Raw genomic sequence first — 16,712 nt, forward strand, 5'->3', positions numbered from 1 at the left:
AAAACAAGAATAATAAGTTAAAAGAACTGAGACTGGGCTTAAATAGTGTTCAACTAATTCATTAGTTTGAGGCTGCTGAGTCGTGTAATTGGCAGCCTCAATCTCATGTATTTTTTTGTCACCTCGTATGTGGATATTTTGTGGCTTATAAAACAAATGCATTACAGTTTCCTTCTCTAATTGCATATATAGTAAAGTATTTTGCTGTGATTTAGACGATGTGCAGTAAGACCTCAGTTTATTGATAAAGGTATATTAAAAACATTTAAAAGTACAACATTTAATCACAAGCTGGTTTTCATTATAATCATATAAAGTGTCATTCACAAACAGAAATGGGAAAAAGATAAACGCCCATATTTAAAATTGAAATGGAGAACTATATAAAAATACTGCATAATGTAAGAAATAAAAAAGCAAAAGATACCTTTTGAGAACCATAATTCATTGGGCAGTGGTACATTTTTTGTTATTTTGCTTCTGTACTCTAGCACATTGAGTTTGAAAGGATACAATGGCAATGAGGTTGAAGTCCAAACTGTCAGCTTTAATTTGAGGATATTTTCGTCAAATGACATCACCTTTTGTACATGGTCCCCCATTTTAAGGTATTACAAGTATTTGTTTAATTGGCTTCACAGATGTGAAATAGTTTAGTTTTTTTAATTATTGTCGGGTTGCGACAACATGAGTGTTGGTGCAAAAACGATGGGCATGCCCAAGTCAATAATTTGGTTCATTATTAGCAAGAAAAAAACAACCTGGTAGACTGAGATGGATGTACTGTAGTGGATGACCGGATAATACTCTCTATGGTGAAGATAACCCCTCTGACAATGGCCCAACAGATCAAAACACTATCCTGGATGCAGGTGTAGATGTGTCAAAGTCTGCCATAAGTAGAGACCAGACTAGAAGGGCTACAAGATGCAAACCACTGTTAAGCCTGAAGAAAAGAAAGGTGAGAATACAGTTAGCTAAAAAGCCTCAAGAGTTCTGGATCAAAGTCTTCTGGACAGATGAGACAAAGATTAACATGTACCAGAGTGATTGAAAGAGGAAAGTGTGGAGAATAAAAAGGAAATGCCCATCATCCAAAGCATACCACCTCATCCCTGAAACGTGTTGGAGAGGGTGTTATGGCTTGGGCCTATAGAGCTACCAGTGGAACGGGCTCCCATGTCTTCATTGATGATGTGACTGCAGACCGATGTAGAACAATGAATTCTGAAGTCTACAGAAATATTTTATTTGCTCAGATAAAACCAAATACTTCCAAACTTATTGGATGGCACTTCATCATTCATGCAACAAGACAATGACCCAAAATATACGGCTAGAGCAACTGTTAGATGGCCAAAAAGTGGAAAATTGACTGGCCAAGTCAATCACCGGATCTGAATCCAACTGAACATGCTTTTTGCAACCTGAAGAGGAGACTGAAGGCAAAATGCAGAGCATCACCAGGGAAGATACCCAGCATCTGGTTATGTCTATGTGTCGTAGACTTCAAACAGTCATTGCATGCAAAGGATACGTGACCAAATATAAAAAAATAATTACTTTATTCGACATTATGTTCACCCCTTAAGTCTCACCAGCCAGCCTGGGCCGGTGGGTTTTTTTTTTGGGGCATTTATTCCATTTTTATCAGTGCAATTTTCAATCACCACGGTAATAGGATATACCGTTTTAAAGAATTCTGCAGCATCTGTAGGCTATAAGCTATTTTAAGATGCCATTACTTTAGTGACAATAGTTCCTTATTTTGTAACATGTGGGTGGCAAAACAAGCGTGGATGGAACTCGTCTACTCTGCATTTTGGAAATCAATATACTGCACAAAATAAGGTAATGTCAGTGTCCTTTTCACGGCAAGGGTCCAGCAAACCAAATGTATAATAATGAATTTACTGAAACTCAGCTGGCTGGCCTTCCGGAATCTGCCACCAGACCCCTACAACTGATCCAGAATGCCACAGCTTGTCTTGTGTTCAATGTCCCGTCAACGTTCCACATTCACTCAACGTTCAACGTCCCTGACCTCTACTGGCTGCCTGTTATGGCTCGCATCAAATTTAAAACATTGGTGCTTGCATACCAGGCAGTTAAGGGATCAGCCCCAGCATACATCCAAAAGCTCATCAGACCCTACCTGCCTGCCAGACCTCTCTGTTCCACTACATCTGGACACCTACACTTCCCGGTCATGACGGTTGTCTGTTCTGGTTCCATGGTGGTGGAATGACCTTCCTGTGGAGTCTTTGACCAGCTCCAAGTGCAGACTGAAGACTCACCTTTTCAGGCTGCACCTTTCCCTTCCCACCTCACTGCAATAATTAGCCATGTATGCCATGTGTATGTAACGCTATTATCACACCTGCATTAAATTATTTTACTATTCGTGGTGTTCTCGTTGGCAACACAGAAGTATTGCCACTTGGTCAGTTATCTGATTATTCTACAAGGGTTTTTAATCTATGTGATCACTCTAGCACTTGGAACCGTACTTCCCTCTAGGTTTTCAGCGCACTTGTCCCTGGTTATGATTTGCACTTTATTGTACGTCGCTTATAGTCTACTTCATGACTACATTGTCATATAACGTAATGTAAGTTACGTTTTCCGATTGAACGTGCCCCACTCTAACTTCCGTTTCAGCTTGTCTTTAACTTCTGAAAAACAAGTCTGTTGCAGTCGCTGGCTTATTAACAGTTTATATATAGGTTAATTCAACTGTTTAACTAGTTGGTTGGATATTTCTGCTTGCACAAATATGAGGTAATAAACTACACTAACCATAACACTCAAAAGCATACATTTCATCTGCAGACGATGTCTACTGATCCCGTTCTTTTTTCTCGCGATAGTATCTTTGCCGTCGTGACCACGTCACACAGATACTGGATCTGAGGAACATGGCGGAGCGCAGGAGGCATAAGAAACGAATTCAGGTAATCATCAAGCTATTTAATACAAAAATATATGAACCGATAATGTCATTAATGTGTAGTCTCTTAAGCCATAGAATATGTTGTTGTACATATTGCAACAATATCTTCGCCTGATCATTTTACAAGTAGCTAGGCTAGCTATAGCTGGCTATCTGAGAAAAACCGAGACCGTAGCTAAATACAAGCTCTAACTAGCTAACTAATCGAGTTCATTTTTGCTGGAAGTAGCTATAATTCTGCAGTTATATATTCACGAATTTGATTTTATTAGACACATCTACTGTGATACTGTGAAATGTGTCTTAACTGTTTCCTAAGGCGATATTTCCGTCTATACTTAGCCTGGACTGGATGGCTAACGTTAACTGTTATTTTGCAATAACGTTAGCTAACGTTACAACCTAAAGCTTTTTCATTTGCAAGCTGGCTTTGAAGCTTGAACTACCGTAAGCTTGTTTAAATCAGGTAGCTCGCTAGCAAAATTGTGATATTCTTGTTAAGTTAAATGCTCTCTTTGTCGCTGGTGGTTGTAATGGTTTTGCTGTCGTGACGAGAAACCAGATGTGCTGGCACTTTTGGCTCTTTTAGAAATCAGCCCGACGTTTCGAATTTGGTATCAACATAGCTACCTAATTATACAGATAACTCACGTTAGTTAATAGCACACGTTAATTAATATCTTCTTAAGATTGGTTGGCTAGCTGGCGAGTTGGCTAGCTGGTTTTGTTGCTAGTTGACCAACTATCCGTACAGCTAGCTAGCTGCATGCATTATGGTAACATTGTCGAACTAAGCTGGCTAGTTAATGTAGCGGTCTTTTTTTCTGATATTGGTTAGCACTAAGTTAGGTGCAAAGAATATTAGCATAGCAGGGAATAAGTTGCCGACAAACGTAAGTTGGTGCATAATCATGCAAAATGGCATAGCAGCCCAAAATAAATAAATAAAGGGGCGATATTGCTGTGTGAATCGCTGTTACAAAATAAAATCAGCCGTACGTCTTGAAACGCCCCTCTGATAGCGCTCACGGCACGAGATATTTAGGCGACCTCTCAGTTCGATATTAAACTTGTATATCGGCGGTGTTTCAGAGTGGTGTCACCAAGTGTATTGCTTGCTTTTACATGCTATAGCTTGATATTATTCATGTTCACCAGATTGTATAACACTGAGAAATATCAATACCTTAGGCCCTTATAAATGTGGACATTGGTTTGGGAGATTTGAAGCTTTTGCAGAACAGAACTACTGGAATTTGAAATGTTTTAACGGCTAAGCTTGCTCTGTAGTATTTGTTTAGTAAACAGAATACTTATTCAGGTAAAATTATCACTCACCAGTAAGCCTCAATTAAGAATAGTTTAAACAGCTGTGCATTGGGACTGATATTCCCATTCCTGAAAAAGTATTCTAATTACGAAATGTAACGATGCAAGTCTTTGACCTCGTATTGAAGTTGAAATATACATGGAAGTTGACATCTCTCCCATTTTAATTTGCTTCAAAAACAAGTAATGACATGGTATTCACTGTAGCTAGTTAAGTACTAACATATGCACAGCAAGTAGTTTACATTTGATTCATTATTTAGTTTCACTGAAAGGTGGTCCATTTCTTTCAGATATTTAATGATTGTAAACCCATTGGTGTCTTTGGGGAAAATACCTGAATTCATGTGAGTGGTTAAAAGCTTACAGCATTTTATCTGTCCAGGTGGTGGAATGACACTTACGCACACAAAAACCAAAGCTGATCTGGAAGTAATATGTTATTTATTCATCATGGAAGTTGCTCTGTTCATAACATCGTGAGCTAACTTGATGTTCGGAACAGTGAGTTTACATTACTCCAACACATTGGATAAACATACGCTACTTGAAAACACAATGGCATAAAATGTGATAGTCAACATTCTCAGAGGACAGCATTACGACAAAGTTCTGACTTTGCTGTATTATGGCGATAATCCATCCATCCATTTTTTTAAAAATTTGCACACCCTCATGCTATGAAAGTAGTGTGATTAAATGTGGTTACAGGTTACTAGATGCAAATACCCAGCATGCAAAGCAAAACTTTCAGTCGCATTTGTCTGAATATTCGAGCCGCTGTTTAGCTTCTGGAACTTTTTTCCTTTTTAATTTGGCATGTCATTTTTCAGGATTAACAAAAATGTATTCTGCTGTGATTCTTATGCTTGTAATTAAATGTCTTGTGCTAGATTCTTGTCTTGGGATTGAGGATTGTACACCAGCCCAGTGAATGGATAGCCACTCTTTTCTCATTTTCTAATTTACCTGGCCCCATATGTTAAATGTAGAGGAGTTTGGGGAAACACATGAGGCACAAGGAAGAATGATTTTTCGGTCCCACTAGGACTGCTAGGTGTCTATAGGATACCAGAGGACCGAGTAGAGGAATTGCAGAGTAATACTTTTGTTTGATTCTCATTTTCACTGACAACCTGAGGACTCATAGTGAACAAGGAAAGCAGGTGATTTTATTGCAAATCATATGTACTGAGATGGCTTTCAAAAGAGCTCAGGTCTATAACATACTTGAAGGAAAAAAAAGGTTGGTTTGATTTCATTCACACCTAGTAGGGATTGGCATTTTCAGTATTTTCATGGTTCGGTTAACTGGCATTGTATCAATAAACTGATTAAAAATCTATTTTTAGAACTCCCGTAATATGCTGTAAAAGCATGCTCCAATAGGCCAAAACAATAAAAGTCTGTATAAGCACATTTATTTGATATGTTACTGCACAACAGGGGCACCATTTTGCGAAAAACATGGGCGAAAAATTACTTAATGAAGTTATGGTTGCACAAGACAACATGTGTACAGCAGTGTATCACCGGTAATATTTCCAAACTCAAAGGCATGACACTGACAAGCGGTGATTGCGTGAAAATAGCAGCTCTAACCATCAATACCAAGATATTCAGCAATAGGCTACTCGCTGAACAATGGATATTGTTACTATAGCACACCTGAGGAATGGCACGGAACAACATAGGCTACCTGTAGACAGAGTTAACCGCTAATACGCTACTTTTTCCAAAGTGCAAGAAGGAAGTTGCTGGTTTGTGGTTTTTGGCTTGTTTTAATAAAAAATCTGGTTGCTTGTTTGCATGAAAATGTAACCGGCAACCAGTTTTTCCACATTTATGGCTAGCTTGCATTTTAATTTTACAATCGATTTAGGTATTCAACTCCCAGCCACGGTTCGATATCGCAAAATCCTATCCAGTTGTTTGGGCTTGTTTTGACGTTCGACGTTTGACGTTCCTTATCTGTCTCGAAAGCTGGCAATACCACTCGTCAAACTGAACTTGTCAAACACTTGAACCGCCGTTTCTCATTATCATTTTTCCCTTAAAACCCATCTTGTGTTGTATTTTGTTTAATTTAGTTTCAAAGGTAATAAAAATACAGTAAAGTTTCTGATTCTAATCGGATCTAAGATTAGCTGCAGTGTTTTCTACAGTGTGCCTCATCTATGCAGTGAGCTTGCAGCACATCTCTTTTAATTTCCCAACATGTTACAGGTGCGTAGCCTTTGCCTCCGTTCTAAGCGTGGTCAGCGGAAAAGGTAACGTTACAGACAGCAAGAAGGTCAGATATTATCTTCCCAATGTTATCTTTGCTGTAGTCTGTTCCTTCCCAACCTGTGCTGTAATGATCAATGGTCACAGTGGTATATTCAGACTTACAATTCCATGGGATCAAGAAAGGCTTTATTTAGTTGAAGAAAATTGAGAGGCAATATGTCTGGACTCCTGAGTAATTATACAAGTGGCGAGCTGTGCAATATGCTCCTTTCTGGTTGAATCGCACTTGAGTTCACTTTTGTTGCGCAATATATCACATAGTTATTGAACATAAGTTTGATGCGACATATTTACACTGAAGTTTTTACAGATTATCCTCTTGAAAATATAGCTTTCCATAGCCTACTCTGCTGTGCTTTTGAGTAAGTGGTGCCTCAATCATATTAATTTGACCTCACTACCCACAACTCCAATTTTAAAAACAGTTTTATAACCATAAAAAAAGTAATTACAGCTACCACTCTAATGCAGGATTTCATATAGCAAAAATTAACCGATTTCACTCGTGTCCATTTTCAATTAACCAGTTAACTAGGGAAAGCCGAGTTTAACACCTAGTTTTTTCTTATCTCACTGTGTTAACATCTCCTCGTGGTGCATTTGCTGTAGGCTGACGTCAGCACAGAGCTCGTAGGTTTAGATGTCGATTGTTGCGTCACTCATGCCAGCTGGTCTTTGGACTGTAGGTGCTCTTTTTATTTTTTATTTTTTTTGGTATTCAGGTCATTGTGTGAGTATCTGCTGCCTGGGACAAACAATCTTTAGGTTAAATATATTTCCATATTTATTGGAGGACTCTGGGCAGGCAATGTTTTCGTCAAGATAAAAGAATAATATAATAATAATAATAATAATTATCGTAATTTTACTGAAATGTGTTTTTGCGTGTATATGATGCGCATGCATGTATATACACATTCAAAAAAACTAAACAAAACAAATGTTGGTGATTGTGTTGTGAATGGCCAGACCCTGGCTAGTGTGCTTGGAAAAGTGACTGCTGGTTTGATAAGCTGTGTGGGGTCCTTTTTCTTCCTGCAGGAGGTCGGAGAACCCACCAAGGAGGAGAAGGCAGTGGCCAAGTACCTGCGCTTCAACTGCCCAACCAAGTCCACCAATATGATGGGACATCGAGTGGATTACTTTGTGGGTCAGTGTTTATTTCCTGATTTGCATAATGTTTTTAATTTTATTTATTTTGGCAATGTTGCTCATTTGTAGGCAGCATCCCAAGTGAACTGTCCAATTCCCATAAGTGTCTCTGCTCAGCATTGGCTCAGCTTTTGTAATTCCCTTGCTTTTCTACTGCAGCTACTGCTACAAGGCAGTTATCAATGGGGAAATAACTAGGCCTGGCTTACATTTCTCCTTACTGCGTGCATTTAGGCTTTTTGATGAATAGTACTAAATATATTTGGGCATCTCCATTGGCTTCTCTATGTGAAAGAGGTGTTTATTCCTTATGTGAGAGGTTATTGTTTTGTGTAATTACAGCATCTAAAGCAGTGGACAGTCTTCTGGACTCCAAGTGGGCCAAAGCAAAGAAAGGGGAAGAGGCTTTGTTCACTACCAGGGAGTCAGTGGTTGACTACTGCAATAGGTGAGGTGTGGTGTGTGTTTGGTGTATTTGATGTGTGATGCGTGTGAGTGTGTCGGAGAGCAAACTCTGCTGAAGGAGTAAATCAAACCCTTTATAGAGGCTTTTATATGGGACTGGTTGTTCAGGATTGGTTAGGCTTGATGATTGGTGCATAAGGGTGGATATGAGATTGTTCATCAGAGCATGAAGTGACCTCCAACAGACCAGTAACAGGAGCATCTTCCTTTTAAGACTTCTAAAGAAACAGTTCTTCCACCGAGCGCTGAAAGTGATGAAGAAGAAACCGGAGAAGGATACCAAGAAGGAAAAGGAGAAAGAAAAAGCTAAAAGTGACAGCGCAAAAGAGGAGGATAAGAAGGGCAAGAAGGACAAGGATAAGGATAAGAAGAAGGATGCAGAAGCCATTGACGCAAAAAAGGAAAAGAGTGTATGTTGTTGTTTTTTTAACTCTTCTGCAATCTGTTGCTTTCTGTTGCATTTATGTTCATATACCCGTTTTTTCTTCGAGCAAGCTTTGCTGGTCCATTTTGCTGTCCATTTCTCTAGAAGAAGAACAGCTGCTCAAGAAACAGCTGAGCAGCCATTTATCAAGTTACCTTTGGTCCTCCAAAATGGGGGGACTATGGGCTGCATTATGATGTATATACCCGCAAATTAAAGCTGACAGTTCGCATTTTAACAGCATATTCATTATTCTATTTCAAATCCAGTGTGCTGGAGTATAGAGCCAAAACAACTTTTGTGTTTCACAAAAATGGTGTCACTGTTAAAATGCTTATGGACTGCACTATACCTCCGCTAACCGAAGGTATCGTGCAGTAGCAGAATAGTTTGATGTAGTTTGGCTTAGCTGGAATTTGCCTGATTTTTTGCCAGTAAAAATGAATTCAGAACAAAATATTGTATTAGAGCCTAAATAATGGCTGTGAAAGCAAGCTGGCTTTGTAGCATTAACTAGCATGAGCTTTTTAAATTCAACTAGCTGGCTAGCAAAATTGTGCCCGACAAGTACTATTCTAGCTGATTTAAATGCCCTCTTCATTGCTGGTGGTTGTAGTGGTTTTGCTGTTGTGACGAGAATCCAGATGTGATGGCTCTTTTGGCTCTTTCAGAAAGTAGTCTGACACGTTTCAACTTTGGTAACATACTGAAGTTAGCTTGCTAATAGCACCTGTAATTCATTAGTTAAGAAGATTGATTGGCTACCTGGCCACTTTTTAGCATTTTACTTGCTACTTAATCAACCATCTGAGCAGCTAGGTAGCTGCATGCACTAGATGGTAAGTTATAGGTGCAGTGCAATTTGGACAGTGACAGTTTTTTGTTAGTATGTACTGCTGTTTTTGACCAGTGCGATTACTGATCGATTACTACAATGAGTATTGGCTATGATTTTATTGGCTCTCCTGCTGATTAAAAAAGAAAAAAAGAAAAGCAAACCACAAAATAAAATTCCATAATGAACATTTTTTTAAAAGCCGTCGTTGCCCATTAAAAAATTAATATTAATGTGTGGGGCACCAAAGAATTCTTAATTCTTTTAAATCATTCATATTTAAATAATACAGTTATTCATATTGTATATTTTCCTGCAATATCCTATGGTTTCATTAAGATCTTTGTTTTTATAAGCAGCAATAACTGGGTTTTGTACAGCCATTAAAATATTTACTGTTCAAAATAATTAAAATTTCACATCTGTTGACTATGCCTCCCACCTGCTACACATCCATGCAGGACGACAGTCCGGGGACGCCCAAGAAGAAAAAGGATGTGAAGAAGAAGTTCAAGCTGGAGCCGCATGATGATCAGCTGTTCCTGGATGGGAACGAGGTCAGTCCTGGGGCAGTGGGAGTTGGGTGCGGGTCATTAAGGTTCAGATCCTCACAAGTTCAGTGCAACTCTTGTCTGTCTCTGCCTTAATTTAGTGAACAATTCATGGTTGGAATCATACGGGTACCTTTCAGGTGCAGTTGACACGTTAATGCAGGATTCTGCATTTCTTAGGCAAAAAAAAAGCCAAAATTTTCTATAAACATGGATATTCTTAGATTTTTTTAAAATAAAGGTTAAACGGGCAATGACCTGTACTTGAACAACAACAAAATAATTGCTCTCGGATCTTTGAGTCAATCATCTTTCAGTGACATTTTTGTGGTTTATTGATCACGATAGCATAGAGAGATTCAAAAAATAGCTTTTTGATTGCAAAGTCAAAAACGACATGTCTGCCCTAGCTAGCTTGTGAAATATGAGTAAATAAATAAACATTTTGAGGGTTTTTTAGTAATTAATAATGTGTGGTGTTTTGATCAGAATGGCATTGGTATATAATGGCAAGAGCTATTATTTTCCTCAGAATGGTTATTGTTCTTATGAACTGTGCTTACATGCAATTATAGCCTTTTTCAGCTTTCCTACTTGGTAGTATTACCTGCAAAAATTGTCCAAATATGTATTGCTTTATTTATTTATTTATTTATTAGGAATGCGCCATAGTGGTTTTCTGGTAGTTTGAATTCACGTGTCAACGAATGAACGTGGATCCTCTGTAAACCCTAAGAATAAACCATACAATGGCCATAAGTGAACTAACAGCTAGAGATAATATAGATAATACTGTAATCTATCTATAATACTGCAGCATTCAATTCCCTGCGGTGTTTGCATTCTTAACACCCTGAAATGGCCAAATATTGCCTGCTAGAACTAGCTTGTTGATTGCTAGTTTGGAATGTAAACAGCCTGACAGGAATACGCAGCTACAATCTTTCTTTCAATTGTCGGACCAATTTGTGCATTTTGTTACTGATGGTGAACACAAATTTATTTTAAACTGAGCTTACCATTTCAGTTTCTGAAAAAAAAAAAGGTTAGCAATTGTTTGTAAATGTTTACAACTCAGTTTTGGTTAACTATTTAAATGTTTAACCATTCTCACCCCTTGTGGAAATTAGGTTGTGTACTTTTGGTCAGAACAAAACTGTTTTTGAAGTAATACACACAAAATGAATGCACAATTTTTACACCATATTTGGAAAATATGTTTATGTATTTAGAACACATTTTTCTGAAGAAGTAATATCTTCATTGAGAATCTCATGCTCAATCTCATAATGGAAAGTCACTTGCAAGCATTGCAACCTCAACGTAGCAAAGAAAGATGAAACAAATGTGTTTAAAAGTGTATAGAAATTAATAGAAATTGATATCATATGTGCATATGTCTGTATTTAGAAAAAAATAATGATGCATTAAAATGGACTGCTATTCAGGAGGAAACTTGCCTAAATTTATTTAAAATGAGTTGAAGCAGCAGTTGTGATCAGATTTTTCTCTTGTCATTTCTCTCCAGGTGTACGTTTGGATATATGACCCAGTACATTTTAAGACCTTTGCCATGGGACTGATATTAGGTAGGTGTTAAGCTTTCCATTAACGTTTTAAAACCGTTGTTGTCCACTGTTTTTGCTTTGCCTGTGGACACCGCACTGACCACAGACACCGCAGTGTTCCCGCAGAACTTTGGCCTATGTGGCTGGTTACTTGTGTGTGTAAATAGGCACCCAAAGGAGGGCAGGTGAGTGTGTTCTTGGTAGTGGTTGTGATGCTGAGTGTTTTGGTTTGTTTGTTTGTTTGCAGTGATCGCGGTGATCGCGGCCACCCTGTTCCCCCTCTGGCCTGCGGAGATGCGAGTGGGCGTGTACTACCTGAGTGTGGCAGCTGGATGCTTCGTCGCTAGCATACTCCTCCTCGCAGTTGGTAAGACTGTCACACCGCACAAGCCTGATGTAGACTTTGGCCACATGCAAATTCAGTCTTGACTACAGCGTACTTTGTCCCTTTATGATTGCATAACCGCTTGAGTTCAGTGGTCAGTGACATTGGTCATGTTGTACATGGATCAAAGAGGAAATCCTCAAACACTGAATCATTGCTAATATTTTCATTGGCATAACATTTATCCAAAGATCCAATTTTAGGATTGTTTTTGTCAAAAAGGTATACTCCTTATGGGGGCTGTTGCATTCCAACTATGGCACCTTTTCTCTTTCTGTCAATAGAATATTATGAGATTAAATTCCTGAACTACTTAAAATGTGCTGTGGTTAAAATGCTCCTTCAGAGAGAAACTTCGGTGAAGCTAGATTAAATCTGGGTCAGTGTTGCTAGGCGAACTGAAATCCACCTCTTAACCCTTTATGAAGTGACTCCACTTAGATTCCAAGGAGTTTCGTGTTTGGTTGAGAAAGTTGAGAATTTTATTTTTAATAGGGGCTCAAAACAATCGTATAGCAGTCATTTTGATTGGTTGAAGAGGTGCCATATGGGACTGAAAGACTCAAAGGCTCTTTGACTGTATTTCCCATTTTGCATTCACAGTTCAGTTGACTTTGTTGATGAACCCTTTGGGTGAACCTTTCGTTGTCCCCCCCCCCTCCCCCCACAGCTCGATGCATCTTATTCCTCATCATCTGGGTGGTGACCGGTGGGCGTCACCACTTCTGGTTCCTGCCAAACCTGACGGCGGATGTGGGCTTCATCGACTCCTTCCGACCGCTCTACACCCACGAGTACAAGGGCCCGCGGGCCGACGCCAAAAAGGCCATCGGTGAGAAAGCCAAGCCCGACGCCACCGCCAAGGCGCAGAAATCCGACAGCGAGGAGAGGTCAGACAGCGAGAAGAAGGAGGACGACGGGGAGGAGGAGGAAGAAGAGGAGGAGGCGAAGGCTGAGGAGGAGGAGGAGGAGGAAGAGGCAGCGACGGCGGCGGCGGCGGCGGCCGAGGGCCCGGACGGGGAGAGGCAATCTGACTCGGACAGCGACCGCAGAGAGGATGAGGGGTCACAGCATAGCAACGGCAACGACTTCGAGATGATCACCAGAGAGGAGCTCGAGCAGCACACGGAGGAGGAGGAGGAGGAGGAGGAAGATGAGGAGGAGGAAGAAGCGGAAGAAGGGGACAGGGAGGAAGGGGAGGGAGAGTGTGAGGAAGAGGAAGAAGACAGTGGAACTAAGCCTGCGCCCATTAAAACATAAAAACAAACATCTAATGATAAACTTACGTGGTCCTAAAGGACTGCTACTTCAAGCACTCAGATTAAAGGGCCACTCATTTTCGTGCTGGTTGAGATCTTCCACAAAGAATACTGATCATTCTCCAGGTAGTTTCAACTGAGGACAAAAAAAACAACAACAGCTATGTCAAAGAAAAAGCCTTACTGTGGTTCTGATTTTCTCACCTGTTTAAAAAAAAAAAAAAAGAAAAAAGAAAAAAAGAAGAAAGAAAAAACAGACAGTTGTGCTTGTGTAAAGAATTTATCCCCCAAGGCTAATCTCAATCATCCGCCCTCCTTCCTTAAACTTAGATTTTTGGGTTGATTAAATGGTTCCCATTTTACGAATCTGTTAACCCACTATAACAAGCCGGTTTTCAAATCAAAGATGATTTGTTGAAAAAGAAAATGTTCATCAGTGCTACAAAGTAGTAACGTGTACGCATGTTTTTTCCTCGGAAGTACTAGTATGTCCTCGGTGTGTGAGCCACTGTTGTCGTTTTAATTAATAAAAGAAGCAGTGTGGCTACTCGGCTGCTGTCCTAGAGGGGCACAGCCCTGCCGATTTTTCAGCTCGTCACACTGCGGAAACTCTGATTTGGGAGATCGGAATTGTTTTCGGGCTGGGGGGAGGTGGGTTGGAGTTTTTGGGTGGTGAGGGACACTGTGGCCATCCAGGACCAAGCCTGGGTAGCTCTGGGAAATGCTGCATAATTTTTCCATGCCATTGTACTATAAAGATAAGGTTTTTGTGGGGGGAAAAAGGCGGAGTGGGGGTAATATTACAACAAGGCTAGAAAAAGGCAAATCAGAATCCAGGACTGCAGTCACAACTGCATCCTGGACTGCAAAGTACTCATATGTTTGGACCAAAGCCTTTATGACACTCAAGGTATGCTTTTATAAGAACAAGGATTCTTATTAAGGAACTTTGTCCCCATCTGTCCTCCTAGCTATCTGGAATCAAGCAGCTGAGCACCGCTGTGTGCGGTTTATTCCACGTTTGTGTAACGTTGCCGTACGCCGCCTCGTAGACCGTTTCAATATTTGTGTGCTTTAATGTGGCATATTTTTCCGTACCGTCTGAAAACTGCAGGTGGAATTTTCACACGTATGTGACTAGCAGAGGTGTGTAACCACCTTGTACACACCTTTGGTTGGGCCTGCTGCTTCCAAGAGTGCTTTGAAGAAGCTTATCGCAGTACAGATAACCCCATGTCACTACACTCTAAAACGATGCATTCCACAGTCCTGTTGGCGGTATAGTGAGGTTAAATGGATACTACTGCACAGTAGGTGGATGGTAATGGCCGTTGATAATGGTATCCGCTCATTCAAGAGCAAAAACGACTGAGTCTAAAGTCAAAATGAAGTTTACCTTTGCAGATGACAATGATGGTAAAAAAGCAACATTTACAAAATGAATTATGAATGGAATATGGCTATTCAAATAAGTGCCAAACAGCAAGTTAATAAAACATTTTTCTATAGGACCTTTTATCAAATGAGAGCTAGGAATTTACTAAACTTTTTAAATTACTAAGTTAAAAAATGTGGGTTGTCGTTTCTCACCTGCATCTTCTTGAACCCAAGCTGGACACCCAAGCAACCAGTGTCATACCTTGTCAATCAAGGCAACAAGCCTGGTTTAATTAATCTGCATTTAATATTCCAGAGTTCCATGGCTTGTATTGAGCCCCTGAGTCAGTTCTACAGCTTGGTGTGCTGATGTGATTCTCAAAGTTCCACCTCGAGTAATTGACTGGTTGTGTGGCCTGATTGGCCGTTCTTGTCAGTTGTAATGCGTCTTTATTAACTTGCTGGTGATTAAACCTTTTGAAACCCAGAGGATTGGGGGTCCAGTGTAAGTTGTACTATGTTTGAATATTCTCGTAGTATATTTTAGGTTTTCTGTCACCATACTGTGTGTGTGTGTGTGTGTGTGTGTGTGTGTTTTTCTTCTTTTTTTTTACATAAATGACCTGTAAATTTTTTTCCATGGATGTAGCAAAGATAGTCCATAATCATATTCAGAAATCAATACTTATGTTGAGCTCACTGCCCAGTGTGTGACAGTCTTGCTTTACCAATAAGCTTACTGTAGGAAGAACATCACCCCTTGCAACTGTAAATGTACAATTGGATGTAATACTCCTATAGATATGTTAAGCTTTCACTTCTGTCTGTTAATCCACTTAAATGCATGTAACTATTTAGTTGGCAAAGTAGCAATTCAAGATTCTGCCCACAGGGTACTGTTATCCAGAAAAAAACAAGAAAATATGAAGTAATCCCCCCCATCTCTGTGTTAAGTGTTTTTTTGTTTTGTTTTTTTTGTACAACAAAAATTACATTTGCAGATAGACCGATATATAGGAGTGAAATATAGGAGTCTTGAATTTAATAATCTCCTTACGCCCCAGTGCCCCACTATACCACAATCACTGCGAAGGACTCCAGTGTCTAAAGTTGTCTCCTAATTTTTCAGAAACCCAGATAAGTATGTTGTTGCTGTTGAGGACCATGCAGTTTCGTAGTTACAAAGGCACAGATAGCTGTTTTCTAGACTGAGCATTGCTTCTCTTTATGAAATGCATTTTCTGTGTCACTGTGTTTCTCTTCTGTTACTCTCTCTGAGAGAATGATCTGCCAGTGTGCCAGTCTCCGTATTGTATATGTTGGCCGAATAATTTCTTATTGTAGAAATCTGAAATTGAGTGTAGTTCAGCATCAGTACGTTGTATTGTAGCTTTATTATACACTGTGTATGTATGTATACATATATATATATTATATACATGCATATGCATAGGATGTCTGTATACAATATACACTGTCTATACAGTATATATACTGTATACAGTTATAGTGTATATGTGTTATATATATTCATATATATACACACACATGCACACAAATATATGCGTACAGCTTTTGTTTTTTGTTTTTTAAAAAGGAAGACCCCTTAACCTTTGTCCAGTCAAAACTTCTTCAACCACTTAGTTGTCCATATTTGGATTGATATCATTTGAAGATGGTCTTTGCAGTTACTGGAATATAATTTATATAATTGTCTATCTTAAAATATATCTGTATTCTTTCATTGCAATAAAGATATAGAAAGCAAATACAATGTGCTTGTTTGTTGTCTGAAATTTGGTGGATTCTTGTTGCAAACAAGTGTCTAAACCACTGAGCTCACATTCATGACATGAGGTGTAGTGCCAAGTAGGATTTTAAACCAAAAAATGTGTTCTCCATGCAGATTTCAGATGAGTTATACATAAGTGTAAATATTTAATTAAATCAAGATGGAGATGCTTGCCAGTCAGCCAGTTATCTACCTGGCTGACTGGCAACCTGTCAGTGACGACCGTCAGGGCAAAAATATTTCAATTTCAATTTCAAAAATACAAAAATAACAAAAATAATTAATTGTATCCATTAACTATCCAATAATAATTGTATCCATCAATAAATTTAT

The 16,712-nt window shown here is 39.2% G+C and overlaps 1 protein-coding gene across 1 annotated transcript; it reads left to right on the plus strand.

The window, feature by feature from the left end:
• Nucleotides 1-2,850: 2,850 nt before the first annotated feature.
• Nucleotides 2,851-16,361, plus strand: sec62 (SEC62 homolog, preprotein translocation factor). The gene is made up of 8 exons (XM_061244098.1): nt 2,851-2,954; nt 7,613-7,721; nt 8,066-8,171; nt 8,403-8,598; nt 9,909-10,004; nt 11,527-11,587; nt 11,814-11,933; nt 12,622-16,361. The coding sequence occupies exons 1-8, from the start codon at nt 2,919-2,921 to the stop codon at nt 13,209-13,211; spliced, it is 1,314 nt and encodes a 437-aa protein (XP_061100082.1). The 5' UTR covers nt 2,851-2,918; the 3' UTR covers nt 13,212-16,361.
• The last annotated feature ends 351 nt before the right edge of the window (nt 16,362-16,712 follow it).

This window comes from Conger conger, chromosome 5, assembly GCF_963514075.1.
Source record: "Conger conger chromosome 5, fConCon1.1, whole genome shotgun sequence".
In the NCBI taxonomy this organism is placed as follows: Eukaryota; Metazoa; Chordata; class Actinopteri; order Anguilliformes; family Congridae; genus Conger; species Conger conger.

What these genes read in the sequence shown, in the direction of transcription:
- sec62 (XM_061244098.1), top strand. Translation starts at nt 2,919, where the DNA reads ATGGCGGAGCGCAGGAGGCATAAGAAACGAATTCAG. An exon ending in GGCATAAGAAACGAATTCAG is followed by an intron (nt 2,955 to 7,612) that starts GTAATCATCAAG and finishes TTCTTCCTGCAG; the next exon opens with GAGGTCGGAGAACCCACCAA. An exon ending in TGCCATGGGACTGATATTAG is followed by an intron (nt 11,588 to 11,813) that starts GTAGGTGTTAAG and finishes GTTTGTTTGCAG; the next exon opens with TGATCGCGGTGATCGCGGCC.